The 26,452-nt window shown below is 52.4% G+C and overlaps 1 protein-coding gene across 1 annotated transcript in view; it reads right to left on the bottom strand.

Moving 5' to 3' along the window:
• Positions 1–26,452, bottom strand: part of BICDL1 (BICD family like cargo adaptor 1) — a 43,653-nt gene that overhangs the window by 13,631 nt on the left and 3,570 nt on the right. The window contains exons 2-4 of the mRNA XM_064522280.1: positions 25,372–25,587; positions 3,045–3,161; positions 397–543 (exon numbers count right to left, since the gene is read on the bottom strand). Of these exons, the coding sequence (XP_064378350.1) occupies positions 397–543; positions 3,045–3,161; positions 25,372–25,587 (480 nt within the window). The remainder of the gene's footprint in view (positions 1–396; positions 544–3,044; positions 3,162–25,371; positions 25,588–26,452) is intronic.

Raw genomic sequence — 26,452 nt, forward strand, 5'->3', positions numbered from 1 at the left:
CGGCTCGCTGGCAACCCATCCGAGCGGGAACAGCTCTGAGGCCGGTTACTGCCTTCTGGGCTAGCGCTGTCTGAAGAAGCCCCTTCTGGAGCCAGTGCTGCTATTAAAATAAGAGATCAGTAAGATGAACTGCAAGCAGTTTTCCGCTTCCTTTTACATGTTTTCTCATTTCCCTCCTTTGCTCAGTTCTCCCTCCCAGCTCCCTCTTGTCTTTCCAGAGGCCCCGTCGCGTTTCCTGCTGTCCATCCCTATGGGCAACGCCAGGATCTTGCTTGCTCCCAAGCTTTGATGCGCCATTTTACTCTTCCAGTTGTTCTGTCTCCAAATTCCTGACTAGTCCAGTGGTTGGTCCGACCCCAGGCCCAGTTCCCCTTCTCCGGCGGCGGGGCTGCTCACCTGCAGGTCCTTGTCGTGGCTTTGCCTCTCCAGCACCAGCACGCGGTCCTGCAGCTCCTCCACGGTGCCCTGCAGCAGGTCGTTCTCCTCCATCATGGCGCTGAGGCGATGCTCCAGCTCCCGCTTTCTGTCCGTCAGCATCTTGATCTGAGGGGAAGGAGAGTCAGTGCTGCACCCCGCGCCTGCCGGGGAGCAGAGCGAGGGAAACCACCTTCCGATGAGAGGAATGAAGCAGAGAAACAAGAGGATGCGCGTACACGTGCCGTACCTGCGTGGGAGAGAAACAGTAGCTCCGTGTGCGGCTTAAAGCTCAAGAGGAGCCCGAAAGGACGTTCCCCCCTCCTCAAGGTGCGGAGGGCAAGGACGGGGCTGCCGTGGGGCAGGGCTGCGGCACTGGCTGGGCCTAGACCGCGGGAGGCCAGGGGAAGCAGCCCGGCTGCCACCACCCCCTTGGGGCTGTCTGAAGGGACTACGTGGCCCCCGGTCCTGCCCCGGGTTCCCGCGCCTCGGGGTCCCCGCTCCCCGCGTGCCTCCTCTTAATTGCTGCGTTTGCCAGGAAAAATCCCACTGCGGATTTGTCTTTTTCCTCGTGAAGGCTCTTTTCTGTGCCATGGTTATTTATAGCCTCCCAGTGATGAGCTGCCTTTAAATTGGTTCAGGTCTTTTAATTGCCAAGGGCAGCAGTTTCAGGTGGAGGGGGACGGCGTGCCAAGCAGCACCTCTGCGCCGCGCTTCGCCGGCGACGGCGCGCGGGATGAATCAGCGCTAGCCAAGGTCACGGCTCGCCTAACTGAGGAAAAGGAGCCGTTTCCCAGGCCGGTGCCAGAGGCCCTTTGGGGGCTGGCTTTACCGGTCCCGCGGCAGGACACCCAGGTGTTCCCGTGGCCTCCTCGCCGCTCGCAGAGCACAGCCTAACTCAACCTTCCCTGCTTCCCCGGCCTGTTTGGGATCCGGCCCCTTTGCCGCTTCCCAGGCTGCTTCTCCGAGCTCGGATAGTTTAGGAGATAACTGAGGAAGGCACTTCAAACCGCCGTTAAGTGCCTTGACTAACCTTTCGCTTCTCTTCGCCCTCTTTTCTCGCACTGTGCCTCTCGTTTTCGATGGACCCTGACTCAGCTCTCGCTTGCACGGACCCTCGGTACTGCAGCACCCTCCGCACCCAGCTCTGCCCCAGCTGCCTCCTCCGCTCCGGCTCCGCAGCCCCACGTCTCTGCTTCCCCCGTGAAGCGGCACCAACCGCTCCCTGTGGTCCAGGGTCTCCCCCAAACGCCCCTCGCGGCTCCTGGCTGCCTGGCAGCCCCCGCGCTATGGTTTGGTCCAGGATCTCCCCCAAACGCCCCTCGCGGCTCCTGGCTGCCTCGCAGCCCCCGCGCTATGGTTTGGTCCAGGATCTCCCCCAAACGCCCCTCGCGGCTCCTGGCTGCCTCGCAGCCCCCGCGCTATGGTTTGGTCCAGGGTCTCCCCCAAACGCCCCTCGCGGCTCCTGGCTGCCTGGCAGCCCCCGCGCTATGGCTGCGCGCACAGCGTGCTGCTCCTCCCCGGCCACGCGTTACCACGACGGCCGGCCGGCCTGGAGAAATAAGGAACCGCACGTTTGTCCGGGGGGGGTAAAACCTTTGGCTAGATGAAAGCGTGTTAGCCGAGCACGTGGCCTTGCTCTCCGTGCTGCGCAAAGGCTGCTGTACGCGTTCGAAGTGCTCTCAGGTGACTAATGGTTTCTGAGATGTCTCTTCCCACCACCGTCATGATTTGTGTGGGCTGGGGAGAAGGGGCGCGAGAAAAACAGAGGTGTGACATAGAGACGCATCGCACGGAGAGGCAGTATTTGCTGCCAAAGCCAGTGATGAACGCCTGTGAATGACCGTGTGGAAGAAAACCACGGCTCTGCTGCGGGGGCCTGGCCCGGGGAAGGACACGAGGGGAAGGGGACCCGGACAGCGTGAGACGGGCGCCGGCGGGCGGAGGCATGCAGGGAGAGGGTGACCCCCACGCGGCCAGAGCCCCCCCAGCCGCCGTACTTACTTCGAGGACCTGCTGCTCGGCGCCGAGGGGAGGGGAGAGAAGGCGAGGGGACCAGCGGGGAGCAGGTGGGGAGCGGGAGAGAAGAAGAAATGGAAAGATTTTAGGAAAAACTCTTCCAGACAGCTTAAAAGAAAAAAAAAAGGCAGCAAGGCTGTAGAGCTGGCCATCTTCGCCCCCCACGTTCCTGCCCAAGAGGTCCCCATCCACCCCCATCAGGGTCGGGAGGAGGAAGGAAGCTCGTACGGCCCCCGCTGATGTACCAGCGCGAGAGCGGCCTGCGGGACCTCCCGGGGCACGGGGGCTCCGGCCATCGGCAGCACGCGCGGCGGGGGGGGGGGGGGGGGGGGGGCCCTCGCACGGCGGCTGTGCTGGGACACAGTAGCTCCGCAGGCTGTTTTGGGGGGACGAACAGGATCGTCCTGTAGCTCTGTCACACACGGCCATTAGCTTAGGGAAAAGAAAAGCAGGAGAGGAGGGAGCCGCCAGCGCTTGCACCCCGCGCGGCTGGCATCCTTCACCTGGCCGGGTGGGAGCTCCGGGCCCGGAGGGGTTCCCCACGCCCAAAGAGCGGCGGTGCTGCCGAAGGAGCGAGGCCGAGCCGCCGCGGGAGCCGAGCGCGCACTCACCTCGGCCTGGAGGCTCTCGAGCCGCACGATGTGCTGGCTGCTCGAGGAGCTCTTCTCCCGGAAATCCTCCCGGAGCGCGTGGACCTGCAGGGAGAGCTGCCGCTCCACCTCCGACGCCTGCGAGGAGAGACCGGCCGTGTTACCGGGGGGGGGGGTTACCCACCCCCTGCCCGCGGGACGGACCCCCGGGAACGGGCGCTACTGCTGCGCGGGGCCCCGCTCGGGCAGCGGCGCGGAAGCCTGCGGAGGCCGCGCTGGGGAGAAGCTCGTGCTGGTCAGGCGTCGAGCCCAGCCGCCACGCGGCTCTTCCTTACGGCAAGGGCAGCCGGGGAGAGCTCCGTCTCGGGGGATGCCAGCTGCAGACGGCCTCCGTAAGCGGCAGCGCAGACACGCTAACTGCTCTCCGGGCAGCTTTATGCCGGATTTTTACATGGCGAACACACTTGTTTAGGCTTGTAAGAGAACATAAGGTTTTTTTATGACAAATCCCTTATGAGATGGCACAAATGGATGGGTTTCTGCTTAATTAGCCTCCTTCAGGTTTCACTATACTTAGGCACAGATTTCTCACGGAACAAGAACTCGTTTCCAGCAATAAAAAACGATCTTGTCTACTAATTGATTTTTCCTTCCCCTCCTATCCTGGGCTATAGCTGGTCTTTGCCTCTTCTTTCAAGCCACACATCACTTGGCTTCGCATGTCCCCCCGCCTCATTTATTTATTTATTACAGCTTTCTTGCACAAGCCGAATACACAGAATATAACAATAGCAGAGCACTATAGGAAGGGTCTGGTTATTTTTCTCCCTGCAAGCAGCTATTAATTGGTGACATTAAAGAAGATGGATGAATTGTGCTTTTTGTGAATGATTCACTTTTCTTTTTTTGTGAAGAAACATCTTCATGCTGAAATATCCTACAGGAGCTAACAGGGATGAAAAAGCACCAGATGAAAAGCGCCAAAGGCTTTTGCCTGCAAGCTGCTGACCCCGCTCCCAAAGGCTGCAAGTGGTACCAGCTGATATGACACATCCGTATTTGATGCTTAATTGTATAACGTAATTTATATGCTAGAACTATGATAATGTACAGAGAGTACAAGTATATCACATAGCACTAAGAAACAGGGGAGTGTTAAAGGCATTGTAAAAAGTTCCTGCACTTCGATATCTAGACTGCTGTTGCTAAATCTGGTCCCTGTGCTCAGACTGGAGCAGGTGAAGGGAAGGGCTGCAAGGGGGATCCAGAGCACGGAAAGTCTGTTATGTGAAAGGAGACTAAAAGAGGATGGTGTGTTTAATCTCATGCAGTGCATGCTGAGAGAGAAGTCCCTATAAATACATCAAGGATAAGCACACAGAAGGGAGAAGTGCTATTTAAGCAGAAGCACAATTTTGGCAGAAGAACTGATGTGAATAAACTGGCTGAGAGTATACTGAGACTGGAAATGGGAAGATTTCTGAGTTTCCAGGCAGCTGCAGTAGGATTTCTCCTCCTGAACCATTACAATAGGAGGAACGGAGGCAGAAATGAATTTTGTGATGGCATGGGATGCCTTTCTCAGCCTCTTTCAGAGGGCTGCCTATGACAGCAGGGAAATGAACTGACCTCGAAGGTCCTTTCCAGTGCTGTACTGCTTGCAGGACTGCAATGTTTGTATTCACCAGCTTCCTATCATCATTTCAGATTTATCTACTTACTACTCAGCTTTCACACTCACACATATTATTCCCATGGTTATATCCCAGATGAAGGGAAGAAAGGGCTCCCTTATGGCTAGCATTAAAAGCCCTAATGCAGATGGTGCAAGTTATGGTGTCCTGTCAGTTTAAACCATTCACATCCTATCTCATGCAATAGGGAAGAGTAAAAATAATGCTTTCTTTAGCCTCATAGAGTGCAGAATATACCATCCTTGACCAACAGCCAACAGAAATAAACAGGAATCACTATATCATCTGTTTCCATCCATAGGAGAGTGATGAAAAGGCCTCATCCGGTTTTTCTAGATAGGGAAATGGCTGATGCATTAGGCTCCATTTTTGCAAAGATTGCAGTTTTCATCATTACAAGACAAAATCTTCTGAGTGGGACTCTGGACATAGAAACCCCCTTTTAGAGCAGTGGGGTTTCCATGCTACTTTTGCTTCAGAGGTCACTAATACTGCTGCCAAATTACCCCTCCCAACTGATCATAAAGTCTAGATTTTTCATGTAAATTTGCATGACTTTGTGGAAAGCCACCTTGATAGCATCCAGTATTCCCCAGGTTCTGGGACATGTATTTCAGTACGGTGACTACTTAGGTTCTCCACACTGCTATAGGTGGTGCATGTGCACATGTGTGTTTTAAAGCCTGAGCCCACTATTGACTGATTACTTATAACATGCTCTTTCACTTGGTGTCTTCAGAAGAGCTAGCCTTCTAGCTACCTTTTCCCTTTATTGCTCAGGGGAGCTGTGGCTTTCTTGTCTGTTGAACTGAAGCAAGTTTCTTCTGCCTCAGCCAGTCGAGCTTTACTGTCATGCAAACTGTAGTGCTCTCTCTTCCCCATCAGCGTTTTCCTATACATTAGAAGTTAAAACCTTTTGTCGTTATGTCAGTCATTGAGTGATGCATTGATTTTGCTAGAGAAAAGTAATATTCTTTTTGGAAAGGCAGACATATATTGCCCAACATCATAGCTTTCCTCTGTAATTAAGAAGGGATTAATTTCCTGGGTATAGGCAAATTAGCCAACACACCCACCAGGCAGTTTGAAACATACCTATAAAACTGTAGCCATCAATTCAGAATTAGATATATTAAAGGGGCTGTCGAAATGTGTTTTCTGGACTTCAGGCAAGGTTTAGATGAGATTTGGGCAAAGCAAGAAGGAAGAGTGGGAGCATATTTTGGCCTCTGTGCTAATTAAGGGCTTCTTCTTCAGTGTAACTCTAATAAGTTTCTCTAGTGATTCATTCTGAAGTGCTAAAATACACAAATCTGGGCAACTATTTGGCAGAAAAATGTGGCTTACCAGTTACAATAGCTCCATGAGGTTAAATGCCTGGAAGACAGAAGAAGCCAGAGCGTTGATGCTTGCATGGAGAGGCTCTTTGTAAAGCTTTGGATGGACTGTGAGAAATTTAAGGCCTGTAGGTCAGTCTCATTCAAAGAAAACCCTCTTCTGGGGGAAGGTTTGCTAAATAAAACTAAGTGCAGGAAAAATGTTGTGTTATAAAATCATGTCAGAAAGAAAAAGAGAATGGAAAAAAATCCAATGGATGGAAACTAGCTGGGTGAAGAAATCAGTGTTTCCAGATTATGTGCTTTTACAAACAAGGCGATACAAATTAACAAAGGATATTCAAGATTTACTTGGCTAAAATAGCTAAGAAAAAGAAGAGAGCTCCTAATTAGTGCTAAATTTGTAGCACCCAGGAGAGCCTGTTACCCCTTTTATTAATTTGCTACTAGCTGAGCTGAAGGGAGTCCCCGTTCCCCGGGTGGTGCCATTAACACTTCGCAGCACTAATCACTGGCTCGCCTGGCTTGAGGGTCCTGAATTCCCAGCTCTTCTCAGCGAAGATGGTAAAATAACGTCTTGGGCTACTGAAAATCAAGTGAAGGAGGAAACTACAAACATCTTGCTTTGGAATATTAAATAAAAGTATGTTAATCCAACTGTGTTTTGAGGCAGAGTCACCTTGAAGAGGAAGGGAAGAGGCAAGGAAGAGGTGTGCTGGGACCGGGGATGCCCAGGAGCAGCCCGGCGCCCTGGAGCCCGCAGCAGCCGCAGGAAGGCAGGTTTTTGGGCTAACCGACCTATGCCGAGAAAGTGGTGAGGCCACGGCTATTTTCCAGTCCCTGGCACACCGAATCATGAGCAACTGTCTATGTTTTGCACGTGCAGAGGTTGCCCAGCGTTGGAATCCCTGGGAGATTTTTAACCAAAGCTTTTAATTCAGGTCGACTTTAAACCGTTCATGGCGGCATCACTCTCTTTGGGAAAGCGCTCGGGCAGCAGCGAGCGCGTGGTGTTTGCTGCTGGCTACCTTCTAGGGCTCCAGATTACATCTGCTGCTTTATACGGCCAGAGAAGGGGTTCCCCGATCGATGGCCCCAACAACGCGGGCGCGAACGGCCCCGTGAACGAGCAGCTCAACGCAACTCTACCGCACTAATAAAGAAAAGCAACAGCGCACGATTCACTTCATCAGGAACCAGCAATCACGCACTCTGAGTGCACAACGAAAGTCCTGCCTACGTTTTCCCCAGAGCACCCCTTTCCGTGGCTCTACGTGCCGGGCAGATCACCCCGAGCGGGGGGTGCCGTGCACCCCGGGCGAGGGGCAGCGTCGTCCCCGCCTCTGCCAGGTGACACAGTGGGGTCGAATCCTCCTCTCCCTGCCTTACCCCCCCCCCCGGTTGCTTTTCAGGTGTGGGAATATTTAGCTACCTAAGCTGTGCAGTAGCCTGCTCCTGATGCGGGAGCCAGCCCTGTCTGGAGAGGTTGCGTGGGAAAAGGAGGACTTTTGAAACCCGCAACACTTCCAAAATGTGCAAGAATCCAACAGGCACTGTTAGCATTGATCCCATGGGATATTTTTAGACTATTTGGATTTCTAAGCACTGCAAGAGCACTAGGCTGGCAATATGTAATAGATAGCTACTATATATGCCGTAGCTCTCCGCAGGCTGGCAGCTGTGTTCAGCAGCAGTAGCCAGGGCGCGTGCGCTGGGCGCTCGGCTCCCGTGGGTAAGGGTCACTCCCTCACCCAGATTTCCTTCTGCTCGGGAGCTTCTCTCTGCAACCTGCCGTACCGCTGCCAGCCCACTCCCCTGTCACCTGCTCGGTCTTCACACAGCTAGGAGACTAGAGAGAAGCGGGACTGCGATTGCGCTTTCATAGGCATCAGGCTCAGGAGATATTACTGATAGGAGCAGTCTCATGGCTGTAGCATTAAACCTACTTAGAGAGGACTTTGTGAGGCAAAGGAGGGCGGTGGCGTGTCATGGGGAGATTTGCACTTCTTGTTCCAGTCATAGGGATTTTGGAAATAAATGGCATTTTATTCCCCAGGTGAGGGTGAAAATTCTTTGCCCCCAATTTGTCTTCCTTTCCCTCCAGTTTTTCCCTTCTGTAGCATAAACAGGAAATGTGCACTGTGTCCTTCGACCAGAACTGCTCTGCTCCATGTTGACCAGAGTTTTGGAATAAAACAAACCAAGAGTGCGAGACGGTTTCCCCCAGCACATCCCAGTGATGCAGAGAGCTCTTGGGGGCAGCAATGAGTCAATGCACCTTCAGCCTGGAGGCCTCGCACCTGAGGGGCACTGGGAGGTGGGTATAAAAGAGAGCAGGTAGCAGCTGGGGGCTTTTTTAGGTGGGGTTGGGCTTGTGTTGCCCTCCTGAGATGCAGCTGTGCTGTTGGAGTAAAGACGCTCAGTTGCCTCGGTGGAAAGTGGCCAGAACCCATGAGCATGGCTCAGCCTGGAGCTGGATTGCCTGGTTTTGGTGGAGAAGTGGTTGTGACGGCTGGTTTTGGTGGCTTTCCGTGTTTCTGCTGGTGGAGAGCTGGAGCGCTGTTGGAGACTGCTGCTAGCACCGAGGCACAATAAGGTACTGCTATTTTTTTTATTTGCAGGTGTCCTTGAAAAATCCTTTTAATACTGATAGTGAACTTTTGCTGCATCATGAAGTAAAGCATGAAAGAGGATAGTTGGGGTTTTCTGGCTATCTAATAGCCTTTTTTTTTCCTTCCTATAAAGCCAGCTGATATGAGAGAACCAGTTTGCATAGCAAACATCTGAGTGCCTTGACAAAGGCCAAGGAGAAGAATGCATGTTGGTAGTCCTCATCTTGATTGTCAGCAACTGTTTACTCAGATGATTGTTTGGCTGAGGCCAAACACATTAGGTTAAATCATCTTGCATGAGTAGGAGCTGTGCTGTCTGGTGCAGAAGCAAGGATGCTTGTGTGTGCCCTATGGGGCACCTCTGGCTGTAGGTGTTTCGAGATGCATTATTTGAAAGAAATAGCTTTACCAGGAGAGGCGGGTTGTGCAGGTGTTTCAGGAGGTGCTGAAGTATGAACCTCCCTCTTTACTCGGTTTCTGCCTGACCTAAGCATTTGGCTCTTGTGGAGAGGAAAATACAGCGTGTGGGAAAATGACTCAGCCGGCTTTCTGCGGGAGGGAGCGCTGGAGGCTGCTGGTTTGCACGCGGCGATAAATTAACGCTGGAGATGGCTCAGAGGACAAAGTGTGCCTGGAGGACGTGCAACGCTAACAAGCGCACGGTGGTTGCTCTTATTCTCTGTACGCAAGTTCTGCTTGCAGAAATGTGGGAGGCGATAGACCTGTACAGTGGCTCTTCGGGCTGGCTTCTGCCCTCCGTCTCTGCAGGGACGGCTGAGCACAGGGATTGCTGGCAGCAAACTCGACTCCTGGTTAAGGAGGAGTAAAGCGTCACCCCAGCAGGGCACTGTAATTCCGTAGAGGTGCCACACGCAGCCTGGAATGGGGCATTCACTGCTCTGCGCTTTGGTTACCCAGCTGTAAACGGGAGCAGAAGGGCGGCATACGGCTTAAACTGAGTCAAGGCACAAGTGTGGTGTAGCCGAGGGGAGCCATCACGTTAGCTTCAGAGGGAGCACAACTGGATTTTGGCATGTCACAAGGGGATCTGGGACCTTCAGTTAATAACGAACACCCCAAACCTGTGCCTGGGGCTGTGGTTTCTGGAGCTCTGCAGTGTAGCCCCCTGGATAGATGGATATATAGAGCATTTTGGAGAAATGACCTTTGACGTGGGCTTTTAATCAAGATTTATTTGAGCTCAGTCTGACTTTTTTACTCAAGCCAAAGGATGAAAAATATTTCTTCCAGTAAATGTCTAGTGAGCCATAGGTGTGGGCCAGATGATAGCCTAGTGAAATATAAAATGCCTGATTAATTTGGAAACAGCTGATGTACTGGAAACATGAAGACTTACCATGATTTTTAAAACCTTTGGGAAAAACAAAAAAAGTCAGGCTTATTGTGGTAGAGAAGACGAGAAATACAGCTTACTTCTCTCCTGAGAGGCTCAGCTGCCTTTCCCCTGGTAGCCAGAAGTCAGGACAGCAAAGCTCCATTCTTGAATTTATTTGTTTTAATTAAATTGTTTTAGTCTAAGATTTAAAACCTGGGATGTGTTCAAACTCAAATGTCTGTGCCTGAAAGCAAGACGCAGTAATGGAGTTTCTTGCAGTCTCTTACTCCGGCATTGAGTGCTCTGACATCTCCCTTATTTTAAAGAAGCAGGACAGAGTTCTGTCTGGGATATCTGATGTGTGTTGGTGTGTAAGCAGTAAAGGGGTGGGGGTGTGAATCCTCACCTCCTCTTGAAATCTGCACCCGTACACCTTGTTAAACTTATGATATGATCTTCTAGATTTGAGTAGTAGTATTCAAAGCAGAAGCTTTCCCAGTGTATTTAGACCTGATGCTTGAACTTGCACCTGCAAACATGCCCGCGACTGCTTGGAAACGTAGCAGTCCCTTCCCATACCTGTGAAATGGAGAGGTGCCAAAAAGCTGTGCCAAAATTCAAGGAGTTGGCTTAAAACCTGTAGGTCTGTATCTCTTAAGCCTTGAGAGGAAAATGGAGAAAACATTTTCTAAAGGCTAGACATATACTTAAACTTTATGGTAGATTGACTGGGAGATGCTTTGTTAGCTTTTAAATCCCTGCCAAGTCTGACTGCCGATAACTTCCAGCAGCCCATTTCTGCAAAACAGTGCTCAACTGACAGCGACTCATTTCTTTCACAACTTGACCAACTTCTTTCAAAACCCTGAGAACGGAGAGCTAAGAAGTCTATTTTGGACTTTGCCTTGACTATAGTAAGATGGAAGATGTGCTGTGCAGAAGGCTTATTTCTCATCACTGATGCGGTAAAACTTGTTTTTCCACAAAAAGCTGCCACATGGCAACCGTGTAGTGAGCCATGGCCAGGATGGGAGCTCCAGCTTCAAGCTTAGTTCAGTTAAAGGTTTCTCCTCACTAGAGGATTTTTGTCCCTGATAGGTGTCATTAATGAAAGGGGAGCGCAATAAAAATGAGCAAGTCTTTCAGAGCTGGAATAACCCACATGTCAGTAGGTCACAGTTGCAATGCTTAAATACAAAGGTCCAAATCTACTTTCCTAAAGGATGGCTGTGGAGCTGTTAGATAACCCTTTACTTCAAAATATTTCTTGGTCAGGTAGTATTTGATCTCAGTCACTCTGAACACAGCTTACCACAGAAGTGTGCTAGATACCTACAGGCAAAAAGCTTCTAGACATCCCAGTTAACGTAGCATGGGAATACTTCTCCCTGTGCTCCTTCAGCAGACTCCCCACAGCCCTGAGCTCTTTCTTGGCACCATGAGAAGATCCGCTTGGAGCATAAGGTTTTGCAGACTTTTAACACAAGGCAGACCTTGATCTTGGTGCCTGCCAACAAAAGATAATTATGATGTGCTAGTAATAACACCAGCACTCTTATCTGCTGAAGTCAAATACAGATCTCCACTTTGCTGTATGCAGCAGGCACATGCGCACTTGTCGGTCTGAGCCCAGCCTTTCTCCACGTTTCTGCTGCGGTTCAGCATGTGACTCAGGGCAGCAGATGCCGCAGTAATTGTTTACCTTTTTGGGCTATGCCGTGGCTGTAAGCACCGCTGGGATTAGGGCTTTAAATCGTAGATAGCTCAGGATGGGCTTAGACTTCAGAGCAGTATATGCTGCTGCAGCGATGGTTAGTGGCCAATAGGTAGTAGCAGCTTCCAGCCTGATTATGGCTGGATTATGCTGCAGCAGGTGTATGCAAGTCTAAGATGAGTTTTCTTAAGAGCACCTGTATCCCAGCTTCTGGGAAGCTGCTGAGCGCTTTGGTAGGTGACCCGATCTTGTCTGCAGCGTCAGCCTGGCAAGTGAGACGCTCCCCTGGGGACTTGCTGTGGCCAGAGTCTGCGGCTGGCGTGGGAGTCCCGAAACCAGCAAGCGGATCTCTCCTCAAACCTCCTCCTCCCACAGCCCAGCTTTTCAAGAGTTCTTGCATGGATTTCTTTAAATAACAGCTTTTGGCAAACTCTGTCATTTTGGTACTTTCAGTCCTACAAAAAGCTGCACTTGGAAATAAAAAATGAAGCAAGCGGATGCGGATAGCAAACTCCGCTGAAAAACAAGGCGGGTGCAGCACATACGGCAGATCGCGTCTCAGATACCGCAGCCACGCTCTGCCAAGCTGTCCCCGAGCAGGGGATGCGCTCGCGCTGGGTGAGGAGAGCCGCTCTGTCAGACGGGGAGCGGGAGCGACCTGCAGCTCCCGCGCGGTGTCTGCAGCCCGGGGCTGGGCCGCGGGGACGGCAGGCCGGGCAGGAGGTCTCGGCTCGGGGACGTCACCTCGACAGGCACCGTGGGAATTTGCAGCCTGTCCCCTGTGTGCGGGCCCCGGAGAGCTGCTCTGTCTGATGCCGCGAAGGCTGCTGCCTTCACCCACAGCCAGCCAGACAGGTCGGGTCAGTGCTGCTTGCTGGTGGGCATCAAAGTGGAGAAAATGAGCTCAGGGTCTCTGCTTAGCAGGGGAAGCAATTCGGCTGGGGGAGAGCAGCGCACACACGGACATGTTGCTCCTGAGCTCTGCTGCACGGCTCCGTGCCGGCGCTCCCGGGGCGGGGAAAGCTGCAGGTTGGCAGCGTCTGGGTATGGCTCTGCCTTCGCTGCAAGGTTCACTTGCTCCTGCTTTTGGGGAAAGGATGGGGAAAACGCTGTGGGGTTTTGGCTGCGGTGCTTTTAAGCAGCCGTCAGGGCTGCTGACACTTTGCCATGTGTACCTTGCGTGTGTGCTTTATGGCCCTAAAGAAGGAACAAGACCAGCTAAAATGCAACCAAACTGCTGTGGCCGTTCAACTTCACCCTCTGATATGAAATACCGTGGACCCCCTCCTCCCCTCCCGCCCTTCGTGCGACGAGCCAGGCGCTGGCCCTGGGGGAGCAAACGGGTCTGCAAGGAAACTGGGCATCGCTGCAAGCCAGGCTGTGCCGCGGCTCGGGCTTTCCTCTGCCTGCTGCCACCCTGCTCACACCGGCTTCATCGCCCCGACTCGGCTGCTGTGCCACCTCCGTCCCGGAGCGATGCCGCAGCCCTGGTCCCCCCGATCCCCCTAGCTGGAGCAGTCAGACCAGCCCTTGCCCTCACTGAATTCCCGTATGGACACAGCTGGGCCCGGGAGCTCTGGTGCTGAACAGTTACAGCAATACCTCTGACTTCTGCTGCAGTGCGTTTGGTTTTGCTGCTGAGGCTGACGCTGTCTTTTAGTTTCTTCTTCCTTGGCCTTGCTCAAAGATTTTTTGGGGTCTTGTTGAATTAGACCAGATCCCCCCACCAAGCTGGGACACCACAAAGACGCAAATGGATCAAAGAAGAAACAAGTAGTTAAACATGTCACTGTCGCAGGTGCTCTGCGAGCACCTCGGCCCCTAACGCCACCTCCAACGCACTCTGCCTTGCGATACGGTGCGTTCCTGAGCGGGGACAGGTCTCAGCACCGCGCGTGGTGGTGGCCTGGGAAAGGCTGGGCCGGGCAAACGGGACAAACGGCAAGTTCTTCTCAGCAGGCCCAGGCAGGGTGTTTCACCCCGAGGAACGCTGCACTGGCAGAAAGCTCGCGGCGCTGGGTTGTGCTCGCCCGCCCCGATGCTCTGCACCGCCTGCCCGAGGCAGGGCAGCGGGACGCCGCCGACAGCCGCTCGCTCAGCAGCACGTCTTGGTGCAACTGGTATCGGACACAGATTTCCAGTGCTGACCTGCATCCAGGCTAGCTTTCAGAAGTTAATAGGTTAAAGAAAGAAAGGAAAGCACAGGTTTGTTAAGCTCTTGTGGGGATTTGGAGTTTCCCAGCATGATCCCCACTGGCACCGAGGGACAAAGGAGATAAAGATATTAGAGGCCAAGTTTTCAGCACAAGCCTTCTCTTAAGCGCTGATTCAAAATACAGCTTTACTTGTCAAGCTGTGAGACACCAAGTATATCCACGTCTCAAACCTATTTGGAGGACAAGACAAATACTACCACTTAAAAAGCAGCGTATTGGTTCTCATTCTTACTCACGTTTACTGCAAGGTTCTTGTGTTTAATATTATTTATGGCAACACTTAAATGTTACCAGGAAAGAAGAGCATCTGGCCAGGTTTCTTCACAGAGCAGGAATTTACACAGGGTTACCAGGCTCATTGGGGCTAATCCCTGCCAGCATTATACATCATCTGACAGTTGCCAGGGAGACGAGAATAAGCTCAGCGAGACAAGATATGTGAGAAGGGTATTTATGGACATTTGCCTAACGATGCTGGTGGAATGCACCAAAAAAGTGATTATTTGTGCGTCTTTGAAGTATCATGTCTTTCATGGTCGATATAGGAGATGTGCTGGTGTATGAGCCAAAAATCTCTCTGCTATATTAAAGCAGCACCTAGTTCAGGTGGCCTTGAGATTTCCAACCTATCTGGCACTGGCCGTATCGAGTGTTTTGCAAAGGGGTGGACACGGCTCTCGGGGCGTGTTACAGACGGCTGCCCCTCCGTTTGCGCTCCGCTGTATCAGCAGACCGTGCATGCGTAAATGAGTCATTCTCTGTGGCGCCAACCAAACTGAGCAAAAACCTTCCACCCCGTCCGCCTGCAAAAACCTTCCACCCCGTCCGCCTGCAGTCCTAGCAGGTGCCCCGTGCAAATGCCCTGGGTGCAAAGCCATCGGGGAGGAAGGAAGAGTGGGAGGAGCACCTATATGCACATACAGGTGTATATATATGCATGTATAGGTGCCTGTGCATGTGTGTGTGCTTTGGAAACCGCCTTCCAGAGTGACCTGCTCCGTTCCCAGGCTGCGCTCAGCTGCCCATGGGCGGGCGCTGCCGGGAAGGGTTAACTTCGCACGGGTGGGCTGGCATGTGGGTCTCAGCTGGGGTTTTAGGCAGATTAGACCCTCCTCCCTGACCTGGAGTGGTTTATAGCCCTGTGCTCAGGGAGATTAAGAGGAGCAGGAGAGCCATTATCTTCATTTGAACAAGCCACGTGGTTAGGGAAGGCTTCTGCTGTCTCCCTTTTGCCAAGCGAAAGGCTTCAGCCTTTTGCTGAAGAGAAGCCGCAGCCTGTAGCGGGGGTCTGCCTGTCTCCTTCCCCCTCTCCCAAGTTGGTCTTTTTAGTCTGTGACACGGTTTTGTGATGGAGGGAGGAAAAATGTTGGTTTTTTTTTTCTTCCAAGTTTGCAAAGCCTGCCGTGAATGACAGCCCCGGAGGGCAAGTCGCTGAGCGCCGGTCTGCCGCAGGCGGATGCAGCTCGCGGGGCCGGCGTCGATGTCGGCGAGCATCTCTGAGCTGCTGGGTCGCGTAACGCCTCGAACAGAGGAGGAGGCCTCTCTAAATGCAGCAAATCAACCTGTTAATCCTCCGTATGTGGGTTACGAGGAGGCTGCTTAGACGGTGCAAATGTGGTGACGACCTCAGTTCGGGTTTCTGCAGCGGCACCTGCCTCCCTTCAAGCGGTTCAAGGCAGTAACAGGATACTTGGGCTGTTCGTGCTGGTTGGCCAAGAAAGCAGGCAGTGAGCAGCGTTGCTGCCTGCAGCCCTGCTCCCCCGGCAGCGCTCTGTTTGCTGCGGGCTCTGCGTCCGTGCAGGCTTGCTCTGAAGGCTGAGAGGTCGGGAGGTGCCTGCGTTTCCTTAGCTCCAAGAGCACCAAGGATGTGCGATCTCCTGTGGCAGGGAAAAGGTGCTGCTCCGTGTCCTGTTGTCCTTCTCCAGCTCTGCCTGGGGGCTGAGCTCTGTCTGCGCCAGGAAAATGAGCCTGGGCAGGTTAAATGGTGGCTTTTGGCCTTTTGTCTTGCCTCCAGGGAGACGAATTTGGGGCAGCTCGGCAGATCCAGAGGGGAACGGCTTTGGGCAGCGGAGGGCGATGAGCAGCCCACGGCTGGGGACCTTCTCCTCGCCTGCGGCTCCGGGGCAGGACTCGGCCCCAGGAGGACACGGTAGTACTGAAAACATCGCTTTCATAAGCTTTTGCCTTGAGCATTTAAAGCTTTGAATATCTACTAGTAAGTGCAGATGTCCAGTCCCTTGTGCTGAGGTGGAGAGGAGAGGAAAGGCTAAAATGTGACATTCAGGGAGAATTTGTGCACAAAGGGAAGTACTACATCCCGTAAGCCTGGGGAAATAAACCTCTCCTGATTAGAGGCAAAAACTACAGAAATCATTCGAGTTAGCAAATTCCTGTGCACCTTCAGAGCTGATTGATGAATGTTATTAGGAAAATACCATGTAAGACTGAGAAAACCTGAAGTGACCATGTTTGCTAAAATCTGGAACCATTCAGCTCCATATAAACGTGAATCTGCAGAGAAGTGAGACTCCTCCAGTACCTAAGTCTGTTTAAGGAAAGCTTGGGACCCTATTTCTGAATCTTCCCCAATGTTTGCATTTCTCCCCTCAGTTATTTTATGCCCACGTAAAGTTAAAATGCAGCTCAGTCCCAAAGCCTGCAGCCCTTAAGATCACTCATTGCTTTTGAGCATTTCTTCAGGCTTCTCTGCCTTTTTCTTCCAATATCTAAAAACAGTAGGAAGACCTGACCTGACATTACTGGAAGTCTTGCCTGCATAAAAGGTATAGTAACCTCAGAAAGCCTCTTTGAGACTTGATTTTACCTAGTTGCTTTTGTGCCAGGCAAAACTCCACCAGCCCTTCCTGACCAGTGACTCCCCGGCCATTCCCGAAAGCCTCTCTTGGAGGCCCTGTAGCTCCCCCGGGTCTCTAGTCTACTCAACAAACCTTACAGCTAGGATGTTTTGCTTAATGTCTCATTTTTATCCTGCCACATAAGCACACTGTCCTGTACCTAGATGATGTGGAGAATAAAGCTTAATTTCTATAAAGATACAGTTTCTTCCCTAATAGCTTTTTCCCTGGGCTGGTACACTTCAGGGTGGGATCTAGCTCCCTAAACTCCCAACTGCACTTTAAAAAGACTCGTCCACATCCTGTAATATCGAAAGGCTCATTCTTGTGCAGTGTGCTTGCCTGAGAAGTGAAGAGGAGGCTTTTTCCTTCTTTGGGGTTATTGTCCATAGGCTTAAACAATTATGTCTAGTCTCCCAGCGCATCAGTTTACTAGTGCTGCAACAGGATCAATGCAAAATGCCTGCTCACGGAGTACAGAAACACAGGAAAATTCTTTAAGAACTTCTGTGGAAGGTCCCCTTCTGCTATAACTTGTGGGTCTTGTGTCCTGACACACTGCACCTGGCCAAAGCTAATGGAATATGAATCTCTAAGTACAGAGCCTTCCCTCTGACAAGTCTTGGGGCTTACACCCACCCCATGCCGCTGGCGTGAGCAACAAATCTGACGGTCTGTGTGGCAGAGGACTTCAGCTTTTCTTGATCTGTGCTTGGGGGCAGCCAAATTAAGTGGTATTTCTTGTTCAATGAATAAACATGAACAACTTATGCCGAACAGTTGCCAAATGGAATAGCTTTCCAAGACTGCACCCCAGTACAAAGCTGCCGAGTCTGGAAGTAGATTCAGGAACAGGTTTCTAAGGATGCAGAGAGGGGACTTGCTAGGCTACGTTTTCCCTGGAATGAGGGATATTATAGTCTCACATTGGCTTAAGAAACAAGACTGCAGAGATGACTATCAACCCAAGGCTGGCGGATAACTTAACCCTGGACTGATCTTTGTGGGATGTATCCAGGAGGGGAGAGACTGAGGGACAAATAGGAAGTGGGGGGAAGCAGTCAAGAAGAAACCCAGTGGATCCTTTAGGTCAGCTGAGCTGTACAGGGAAGCAGGAAATGGTGTTTGAAGGGGAAACTCAGGTGAGCTGGATGCCTTAACCACCCAAGTATCCAGAGACCTTAGAGCAATTCCTATGATAGCTCTGCATTTATTGCACATTTATCTTACTGTATTAATCTCTGTAGAATCATGTCCTATTTAAAAACTATCCAGGTAATTCCGTCCTATTTAAAAACTATCCAGGTAATTCCTCTTTTCTTGTATGCTTTGGTAGGACATTAGCACCTCAGCAATGCTGAAACCTTGGCAATGCCCCCGCTCAGGACCCCGGTGACGGGGATCCTGCCTGTGAAGGAGGTCTGGTACAACTCCCCGGAGCCTCTGTACAGGGAGACACTTAATGAAGTCATTAGGGAAACCTGTCTCTGTTCAAAACGCGGTTCTCACTCGATCTATTTATAAGCTGTCTTTACCCATGTCACTCTGCCTTGCAATTCACTTGATGTGTCCTCATCTGTCAGCTGTTTCCCATCGTGCTCTCACCTCTCGGCAGCTCCTTGCTCCCACCTAGGGCGGGATCTCCCTGTTCCCTCGGATGGTTTGGCCAAGCGTGAGCCAGCTCCGTGCTGTATTGCGGCATCCAGCCGACAAGTCAGCAAGAGGGTCTGGCTAGTCCTGTGTCTGGGCTCAAGGTAAACTGGGTTTTGCAGAAGACAATTCTGAACAAAATGCTGTTTAAAATACAGGCTGTTTTGCAAGGGGCTGCTGTGATTTCATGGGTAGTCAGAGCACCTAATACTGCTGGCAAAATACAATATAGAAGGGACCTCCCTCTTGAGCTACAGTCTATAAAACTGCATTTAGAAAAAAGCAATCCTACTTTAGAAAAGGGATTTAGAAAGGCTTTTATTACAAGGTGTGCAAATGTTATAAACCAGAATGGCTCTTTAAAGATCAAATACTTTTAATTGTTTTTTTCCTATGTAGATATTTGCAAAGCCTTGAATCTTGTGTAGCTCTGGCTCTAGCTCGCGATGCAGTGGCTGGATGCAAACACCTTCTGTGTCCTACTTTCTAGAATCTCCTGGAGGAAGTGTTTACAGCAAGTGTGAATAAGCAGAAATACTTCTAAAAAATCCGTTCGGCCCACATCTCTCTACCTCTGAGCTCCTGCATAAAAAGCAATTTCTAAACTATTCCAAGCGGCTATTCTATTCAGACCCCAGTCTTGATGCTTAAGTGCAATGCAAGAGAGGGGATGGGCTCTTCCAGATTTTGATTTCCTCATCCCAGATCAAATTTCATGGGACCTTTGGTCCCATGCTGGATTCCTGTTGGCTGTTGAGTGGTATTTCTAACCCTTCAAGGCCAAAGCCTTGCGGAAGCTCCCAAGATCTGCTCCAGTGCTACTTGCTAGCGGTGAAAGCTGAGCTGTGCGAGCTGGGCTGATGTGCAAGAAAAAGGACGTTATGGTGGAAGGTCAGGCGGTCGGCATTGATGGGGACATCCCAGACTCTTGGTCGTCATTCCTGGCTGATCACGGTGACGAGGCAGGAGGCTCTGGGGGCATCTCGCGGGGCTGGGTTCCCCTGCTCCCATGCTGCGGCTGGGTCACCCTTGCCCGGGTCCACTCACCTGCTTGCAAGGGGTTATTTTTAAGAAGGGAATAACGTGTTTATCGTCCCCCAGCAGCTTGCTGCCACGGCTCGTTGCAGGTGCTGCGGACAACTGGCTGCCTCCTTGGGCTGGGAGATCTCCTGGGTGATGTTTTTGGAAAGACTGCAGGAGCGGAGGGCGAGGAAGCAGAGCGTGCGTGCGCAGGCGGCCAGCCAAGCCCCGCGGCGGGGGCGGTCGATGGTCCCCGCTGGCCGCCTCGCACGTCACAAGTGCGTCTCCCCGCGCGTCCGCCGCCTGTCACAGCATCACAAGCAGAAGAATCACACCCAGTCGCCACGGCAACATCACCAGCTGGGATCGCGTGGTGTGCCGTCGCCTAGCAACCGGCGAGGGGTCCCTGGAGATGGCGGGTACCGGCCCCACGGCCCCATCCCACCGCCTGGGGGGTGGCCGTGGCCCCATCCGGCCCCCAGAGACGCGGCAGCCCCTCTCCCCTTCCCACGAGTCGGGGTGTGTGCAGTTCTGCTACCTTCAGGGCAAGGTGGGTTTTCTAGCGGCTGTTTTGCCTCTCCTTGCAGAGGGCTTTGCGCTGTGTTTAGGTGATGTGTGCTGTGCAGGACTCAAACGCGAACCTTTGTACCGGGGAGCTCCAGTCAACATTTCCAGCCACCGTGAGAACCAGAGGCATTTTATACCAAAAAACGTAAAGAACCCGGTGTAGCGGCTGATCTGCACCTTGACTCGTGGGGCTGCTCCAAACAGCCGGTTCTTGAGCCTTGGCCACCTCAGGTCTCTCCTCTTCAAAGCCAGCCCAGCTGTGCTGAGGCGGGACCCGGCCTCTTTGCCCCTGTGCTCAGCGTGCTGCTTCCAGCCATGCCCTGCTGGGTTATGCGAGACAGCTCAATAAACAAGGAGCATAAGGAGGCTTGTATTAAGCATCTGTACAGATATAATAAGGAATTAGATGCAATTAAGCTTGCTCGCAGTGTAATGGCTACAGACCTCTGGAGTGGCAAAAGGAGCGAATCCTGCCCAGCGCGCTTGTTCTAATAACTCTCTATGCAAAATCCAGATTAATCATCGGAAACATTGTTCCTATGCTGATAGAGCAAACAAAAACACTCAGGAAAAGCTCTTCAAACCCGTAACCGACAGCAGAGCCCTCCTTCCTCTAAGCATGTTGTTGAACACCAAGGTATTCAAAAGACGTAGGTTTGAAGGGAGAACTTAATATGGTCAGCTCCTTCTTGGAGAAGGAAAAGGTTTCCTTCAAATCAAAGTCAGCCGGTTTCTGACAGTCCTCTGAAGTGCTGCTGCGTGCGTTACAGCGCGAGATTAGGCAGGGGAAGTCGTTCAGTTGAAATATTGCTGAAAGGATGGTTTTTGGCTAGCAGAGAAAACCCACTTGGAGACGCGTGCTCGCGCGAGCCGGCCGCTCTTGCTGCACCGGCGGCAGCGACTGAGACGCCCCGCTCTCGGCAGCGGTCTTGGCATGAGGGACCCGGCAAATATAAGCACTGGGTGACTGAAGCGCCCACCGAGGGGGCTGCCGCGGCCGCTGCCGTCTCCCCTCTAAGCACGAAGAGCTATTTCGGCGGCGCGCGACGACACGCTTCCTCCTGCCGCTGAGAACAGCTTTCCGCTGCAAAAACTCCCCGAGCTTGACGGTGTTAAATTACTTCTTGGTGCGCTCCGTACCATGGAAGAAGCCTGCGCGGGGCAGGACACATCCTCATCCAAGGCGCGTGCGGCCGTCGGCTGTGGAGCGCGGTGGCAGGAAGCGCGTGGGAAAGCCATCTGCCGAAGCCACGCAGAAGGTGTGAAAGCCTTCTCATTCACTTCCTGACAAAGTAGTAACGTGTCGCCTCACTGCAGGGAAAGGGCTGCTTGCGATTGCTTGGGTTGGGAGCTCCTGAAGCCCGAAGGGGGACGGGACTCGCTGCTGGCTGCTGTGGGCACACGGAGGAGACCTTTTCCTTCGCCCCCCGAGTCCTTAACTTAAAAGGACGGAAAGCACAGGATTTTTTCTTGTTTTCCAAATGGGGAACCGAAACAGATGGGAGAAAGATTGCGACGGAGTTGGAAGCAGAACGCAGATGTAATAATTTCCAAGCCACTACTTTTATGGCAAAACCGTGCTTTCCCTCCCGTAGCTCATCGCCGAGGGCCGTGCTCGCAGCGGTACGTACCCGCACGGCTCACGACGCGCCCGGCCGCTCTCCCAGGTGCAGCGAGAGCCCAGGCTGGCGTGGGCACACTGAGAGCCACTGCGTGTTTTGCTGTGCTGCGGTGGGAGAGCAGTGAGTCCAGCATACAGAAGGGATCACCAACCAGAAAATGAAAAAATAAGGTCACTGTGGGGACCTTAAACTTGATCTTTTGTCTGTATCGGGTCTCCCGCCAAGCTCGCAGTCCAGCCCACCTGCTTCCTCCGTGGTTTCACACTGTGTTTAACCCCGGGCAGCGTCTCCATCCTGCTAAACGCAGACCCACACCGAGACTGTATTTCAGGAGGAGGCAAAGTTCCTTATAGCCTACTTACTATTATTAGATACGTAAAGTTCTCCTATATCATCATCTCATCGGAAGACCTCAAATCATTTTGCAGACCTTATTATAGCCTCTTGGCAACTCTGAGGCAAGACACTTATCCCTGTTTTTAGAGACCGGAAAAAACTTAAAATCCGCATCCTCCATCCCTTATCAGCCTCTGACAGAAGCAGCTGAGGATTTTCGGTCCCATGTTTTAATGGCAAGACAGTATTTTTTGTGTCCCTCTGCTGCGCTCGGGTAGGTGTGCAGGAGCGTGTGCTTGCTTAGTGTTTGGGCTGTGCTTAGGCTGGAAAAAAACCTGGTGGGGTAGATCCTGCACATCTAGGGAAAGCAGGGTTTAAAAAAAAGCCCTCAGGCCCAGCAGGCTTAATTAGGCAGAGAAAGAGTATAAAGGCAGCAGAACAAGGAGGGGCAGGACGAAGGGGTGGCAGACTCTTCCCTTCCAAGGCTGCGCTGCTTTGAGGGACAGCGGCTGAAGGCTGGGACCCTGCGAGGAGCAGGCGGGACCAGGGGATGCTAGCTGCTGAGGCTGAGACCCGCATTTGACATAGTACCTGGTGGCAAGGGAATACCTCTGCCAGGGGAGAGAGGCTGAAGTATTGTAAAACTGGGCCACGAGGCATTAATTGCTTAAAAAAAAAAAATTGAAATGAAAATTTAAAGAACTAGTGCCCATCTCATGTAGAATGACTCGTACCAGAGTAATGCTTCTGACTCTCCTGCACGCGAGGCCTTTCCAGGGCATGCAGCGGTGGATGGGGCAGAGTTAAGGCTTTGAATGAGGTTTTCATCACCTCATCACAGACTTCTTGCAGCTCTCTCCTCCCAAACAGCCCCCTGGGACACAAAATGCCACCTGGGAAGGTGCACAAAGTGCAGAACCCAAAATGAAGTGGGGGGATACAAGCAGCGCTACTGAGTTCGCTGAGGCTGTGATAGCACATTTGTGCAGGGTTTAGTCTCCCGGTGCTCAGTTCATGATCCCCAGCAAAACTCCAGCCCACGGCAACGCGGCTGTAAGCAAGTGCATCCGTGTAGCTCTATTTGTCCTTGTTGTTTACTGAAAGCCTAAGCAGCAACCGGATTCAGAGCCAGGGGGTCACCAGGGTTTGAGCACCACCACCGCTGCCTCAAGCAGTGGATACACAGCCTCTTTGGCTCCAGACACCAGACAGGTAAGACTGCAGTTGCACTACCGAGCAGTAACGAGCCCAGCATACCAAACACTCGGCGCGAGCCACTCATCAAGCACTAATCAGACTCAGATTCTAAGAAGCCTCAACCTAACCCTGCGCGAGCCACAACAAGCCATTCCCAGTTCACTCCCATCTTGCCCAGATTGTCACGTCTTTGGGAAGCCCTTTCCCATCCACAGCGTCCATCGCTCTGTTTGAGTTACCAGGAGGTCTTGGGCAGGTGATGAACCGAACGAGCACCGAATTGCACGGAGGGGCCTTGGTGAGCGTAAGCTGCTGCCTCTGCCCATCTGTGCGTCAGGGGACGACCGTCCCCTTCTCAAAGCCTGGCGCAGGGCTGGGGCGGAGCAGAAGGGCAGCACCAAGACTCAACTTTTTTCTGGGATGTGGCAATTCTGAAGCCCCAGACAGGCTATTTCTGGCAGCAACAGAGAGTTAAGGGACCAAAACCTGCACTTGAGCGTTGCATGCTGGTGGAGCCAACCTTGCGGCTCCTTTGCTCAAGGCTTAGCTGCTGGGCAGCTCTGAGCAGCTGGGCTGGGAGCGGCTGCCGCAGAACGAGTGTTGCGTGGGCTTTAAACCACATCAAACCATCCTCAAAACAAGCCTTCTGGCTTTCCTCCCTGTCTTCTACGCTGCTCTTTCAGTCTGGGCTTATATTGGTACCATGACAAATCTTACGCTTCCCGGACAGTTACAGAAATCAGCCACGTACACGGAAAATCCTTCTGAGGGTCACAAAATCTGATGGGAGCAAAGTCCTCAGCCCCAGACACAAACCCGACAACGCAGGAGCTCTGCGAGAGCCAGGACAGAGCCTCATGTCTGTATGGTACGTGAGATGCTCTGTTCAGCGAAGAGGCGAAAGATCCTCTCCCTGGCACATCAGCTATGCTTGGGAGATAACGCTGCTTTACAAACACCAGTCAACTTGCCAGGGCTTCTGAATGAGGGAAGGCTGTTTTTTTTTTAATGTCAGTTAAGAACTGAATCTACAGACCGAGTGACTTGTTCAGGACTTCTCAAGAAAACATGTAGCAGAATGAGGAATGATTTCCTCAAGTACCTGTACAGAGTATTGTACCCCAAACCTGCTTTTCTCACCTCCAGCGGCATGGAAAAGCTGCACACCCGGATTGATGGAGGATAAACCAACAGGCCATACGCTTGTCCCATTTCGGAGCTTTCTGGTTCTCGCCTTGTGATCAAGGTCTCGACCCTCCCTTAGGCAGCATCTGCGCGAGCCGCAGAGACAACCCGGACTGAACCTGGTCTGAAATGCTCTCTCCATCCCCCGTTAGCTGCATCTCTTCAGCATGAGCCTGTGTGCGCTATATTACTTTGGGATATGCAATATTTTCATCTTTTGGAATAACTGCGTTCTCAAACATTAATATAATGGTTTGCACTGACTGTCCAGTGGGAAGAAAACCCCCAAGATCCTTAACTCTGGACGACAGGTCAACTTCTGGGGGAGGAGGCGACAACTGTTAGGCTTTTCATTGCTGGGGAAAAGCCCCGCGCTGGAAGTGCTCACGCAGTGAGACTGATCTGTAGCAGCCGCGCTATAAATCCTCTCTCACGCAGGGGTTGAGTTAAGCTCTTTGCTGAAACGTGGTTTTCCAAGGAGTTTCGGTAGGTTCTCGCACATCTAACCATGGGCAAAGCTATCCGCAGGGACGCACCACCGTGGGGTGACAAGGTATGTTTGGTTTAGAAAATGAGAGCCAATGAAGGTCAAAAAAAAAAAGGGGAGGGAGCAGCAAAGAGCCTTTCCCCTCGTTGACCCTGTCACAGGTTAGCCCTTTCCTTGCATGCTACGTTTGTCTGGCGCACTCATAAATTAGAGATAGATTTTCTGAATTGAATTTAGATACAAAAAAGTTGAGAATACTATGCAGTAAACAACCACTCAATCCACAAAACTATTTCACCAATCAAATACAGGGCTCTTTAAAGGCATAAAGCTCAGTTTAAAGACAACGAGTCGTAGGGACGCCAGTGTAATTTGAGCAGATTTAGACCCGTTTTTTCTCTTTAACAAGAAAGCTTTCCCACCCATGCACCGAAACGGTCACTTTTTGCAGCACCGCGAGCTGTTCCCGTGCCGGCGTGGCTCGGCTCCCGCCTCGCCGGGGCTCGCCGCCGCCACTCACCCTGCTGAGCTGGTCCAGGAGTCTTTGGTTCTGCTCGGAGAGCTCCTGCACGGCCCGCGTCTTCTCCCGGTCCGCCTCGCGCAGGTGGACCTGCTGCTTCTCCAGCTCGTCCTGCAGCTGCTTCACGTCGCTCTCCAGCTCCGACACCCGGCCTTCCCACTCGCCCTCCCGGTTCTCGAACCGCCGCCTCAGCTCGTGCTTCTCCTGCTCCAGGTGCTGCAGAGCAGAGGGGAGGGAGGTTGCAGAGGGAGAAGAAGAAACACCAGCGCTGCCTCCTTCCACGCGGGACAGGGGAGCGCGCGACGCTGCTCTGGAAGTTGCGATCCCCCGTCACGGCAGGTCGCAGGCCCTGAGTTTGCCTCCCGTTCGCAGCAGTCGCCCTGTCCTTGGCCGCTGTGCACGAGCGCATCGAATTTTTTTACTGAAACAACTGCCAAAAGTGCAAAGCAGGCTGCATGTCGACAGGCGGAAAATATCGGTCAGGCAGGCCAATTGATTTAGTGGAGCCTAACTTAACTCCAAAGCAACTGGGCAGTGACATATTCTTTTAAAAATTGCCTTCCTAGTCACAAACGTACAAACCGTGTCCTTACAGACGACGGGGAAGCCAGATGCAGCACCTTCCTGGTCATACGGGTCTCAGGAGCGACAGCCAAATCATCTCTCCCTTTGCTCCTTCTATTCCTGACCTAATTAGCGGCTGGTCGTTCGACAGCGCACAGTAACCCTATTGTTCGGTGCGGGCCCCTCGCGAAGGGCAACGGATGCAACGGAGCAGTTCCTGCAGACATCATAAACACGTGCATTTTGGGTCACGGCTTGTTCAGAAAGCGCTGTCGGTTCTGGAGGCATCGCTCCCTTTAGGACCGGCCGCGAAACCCGGGCAGTAGAAATCTAGGGGAACCTGGGCAGGTTTTACAGGCTCAGTTAAATGAGGGCCTGACTGAAACGGAGCTGCAAATCAGGTCAAAATAGGTCTACGCTACGCCTGTTTGAAAGGAGCCTCGCTCGGAAACTCGGAGCTTGAATTTCCCCTGGTGACCGAGGCCGTTTGCAACCTGCGGAGCGGTCGCAGGCTGCG

Source organism: Dromaius novaehollandiae, chromosome 17 (assembly GCF_036370855.1).
Source record: "Dromaius novaehollandiae isolate bDroNov1 chromosome 17, bDroNov1.hap1, whole genome shotgun sequence".
Taxonomy (NCBI): domain Eukaryota; kingdom Metazoa; phylum Chordata; class Aves; order Casuariiformes; family Dromaiidae; genus Dromaius; species Dromaius novaehollandiae.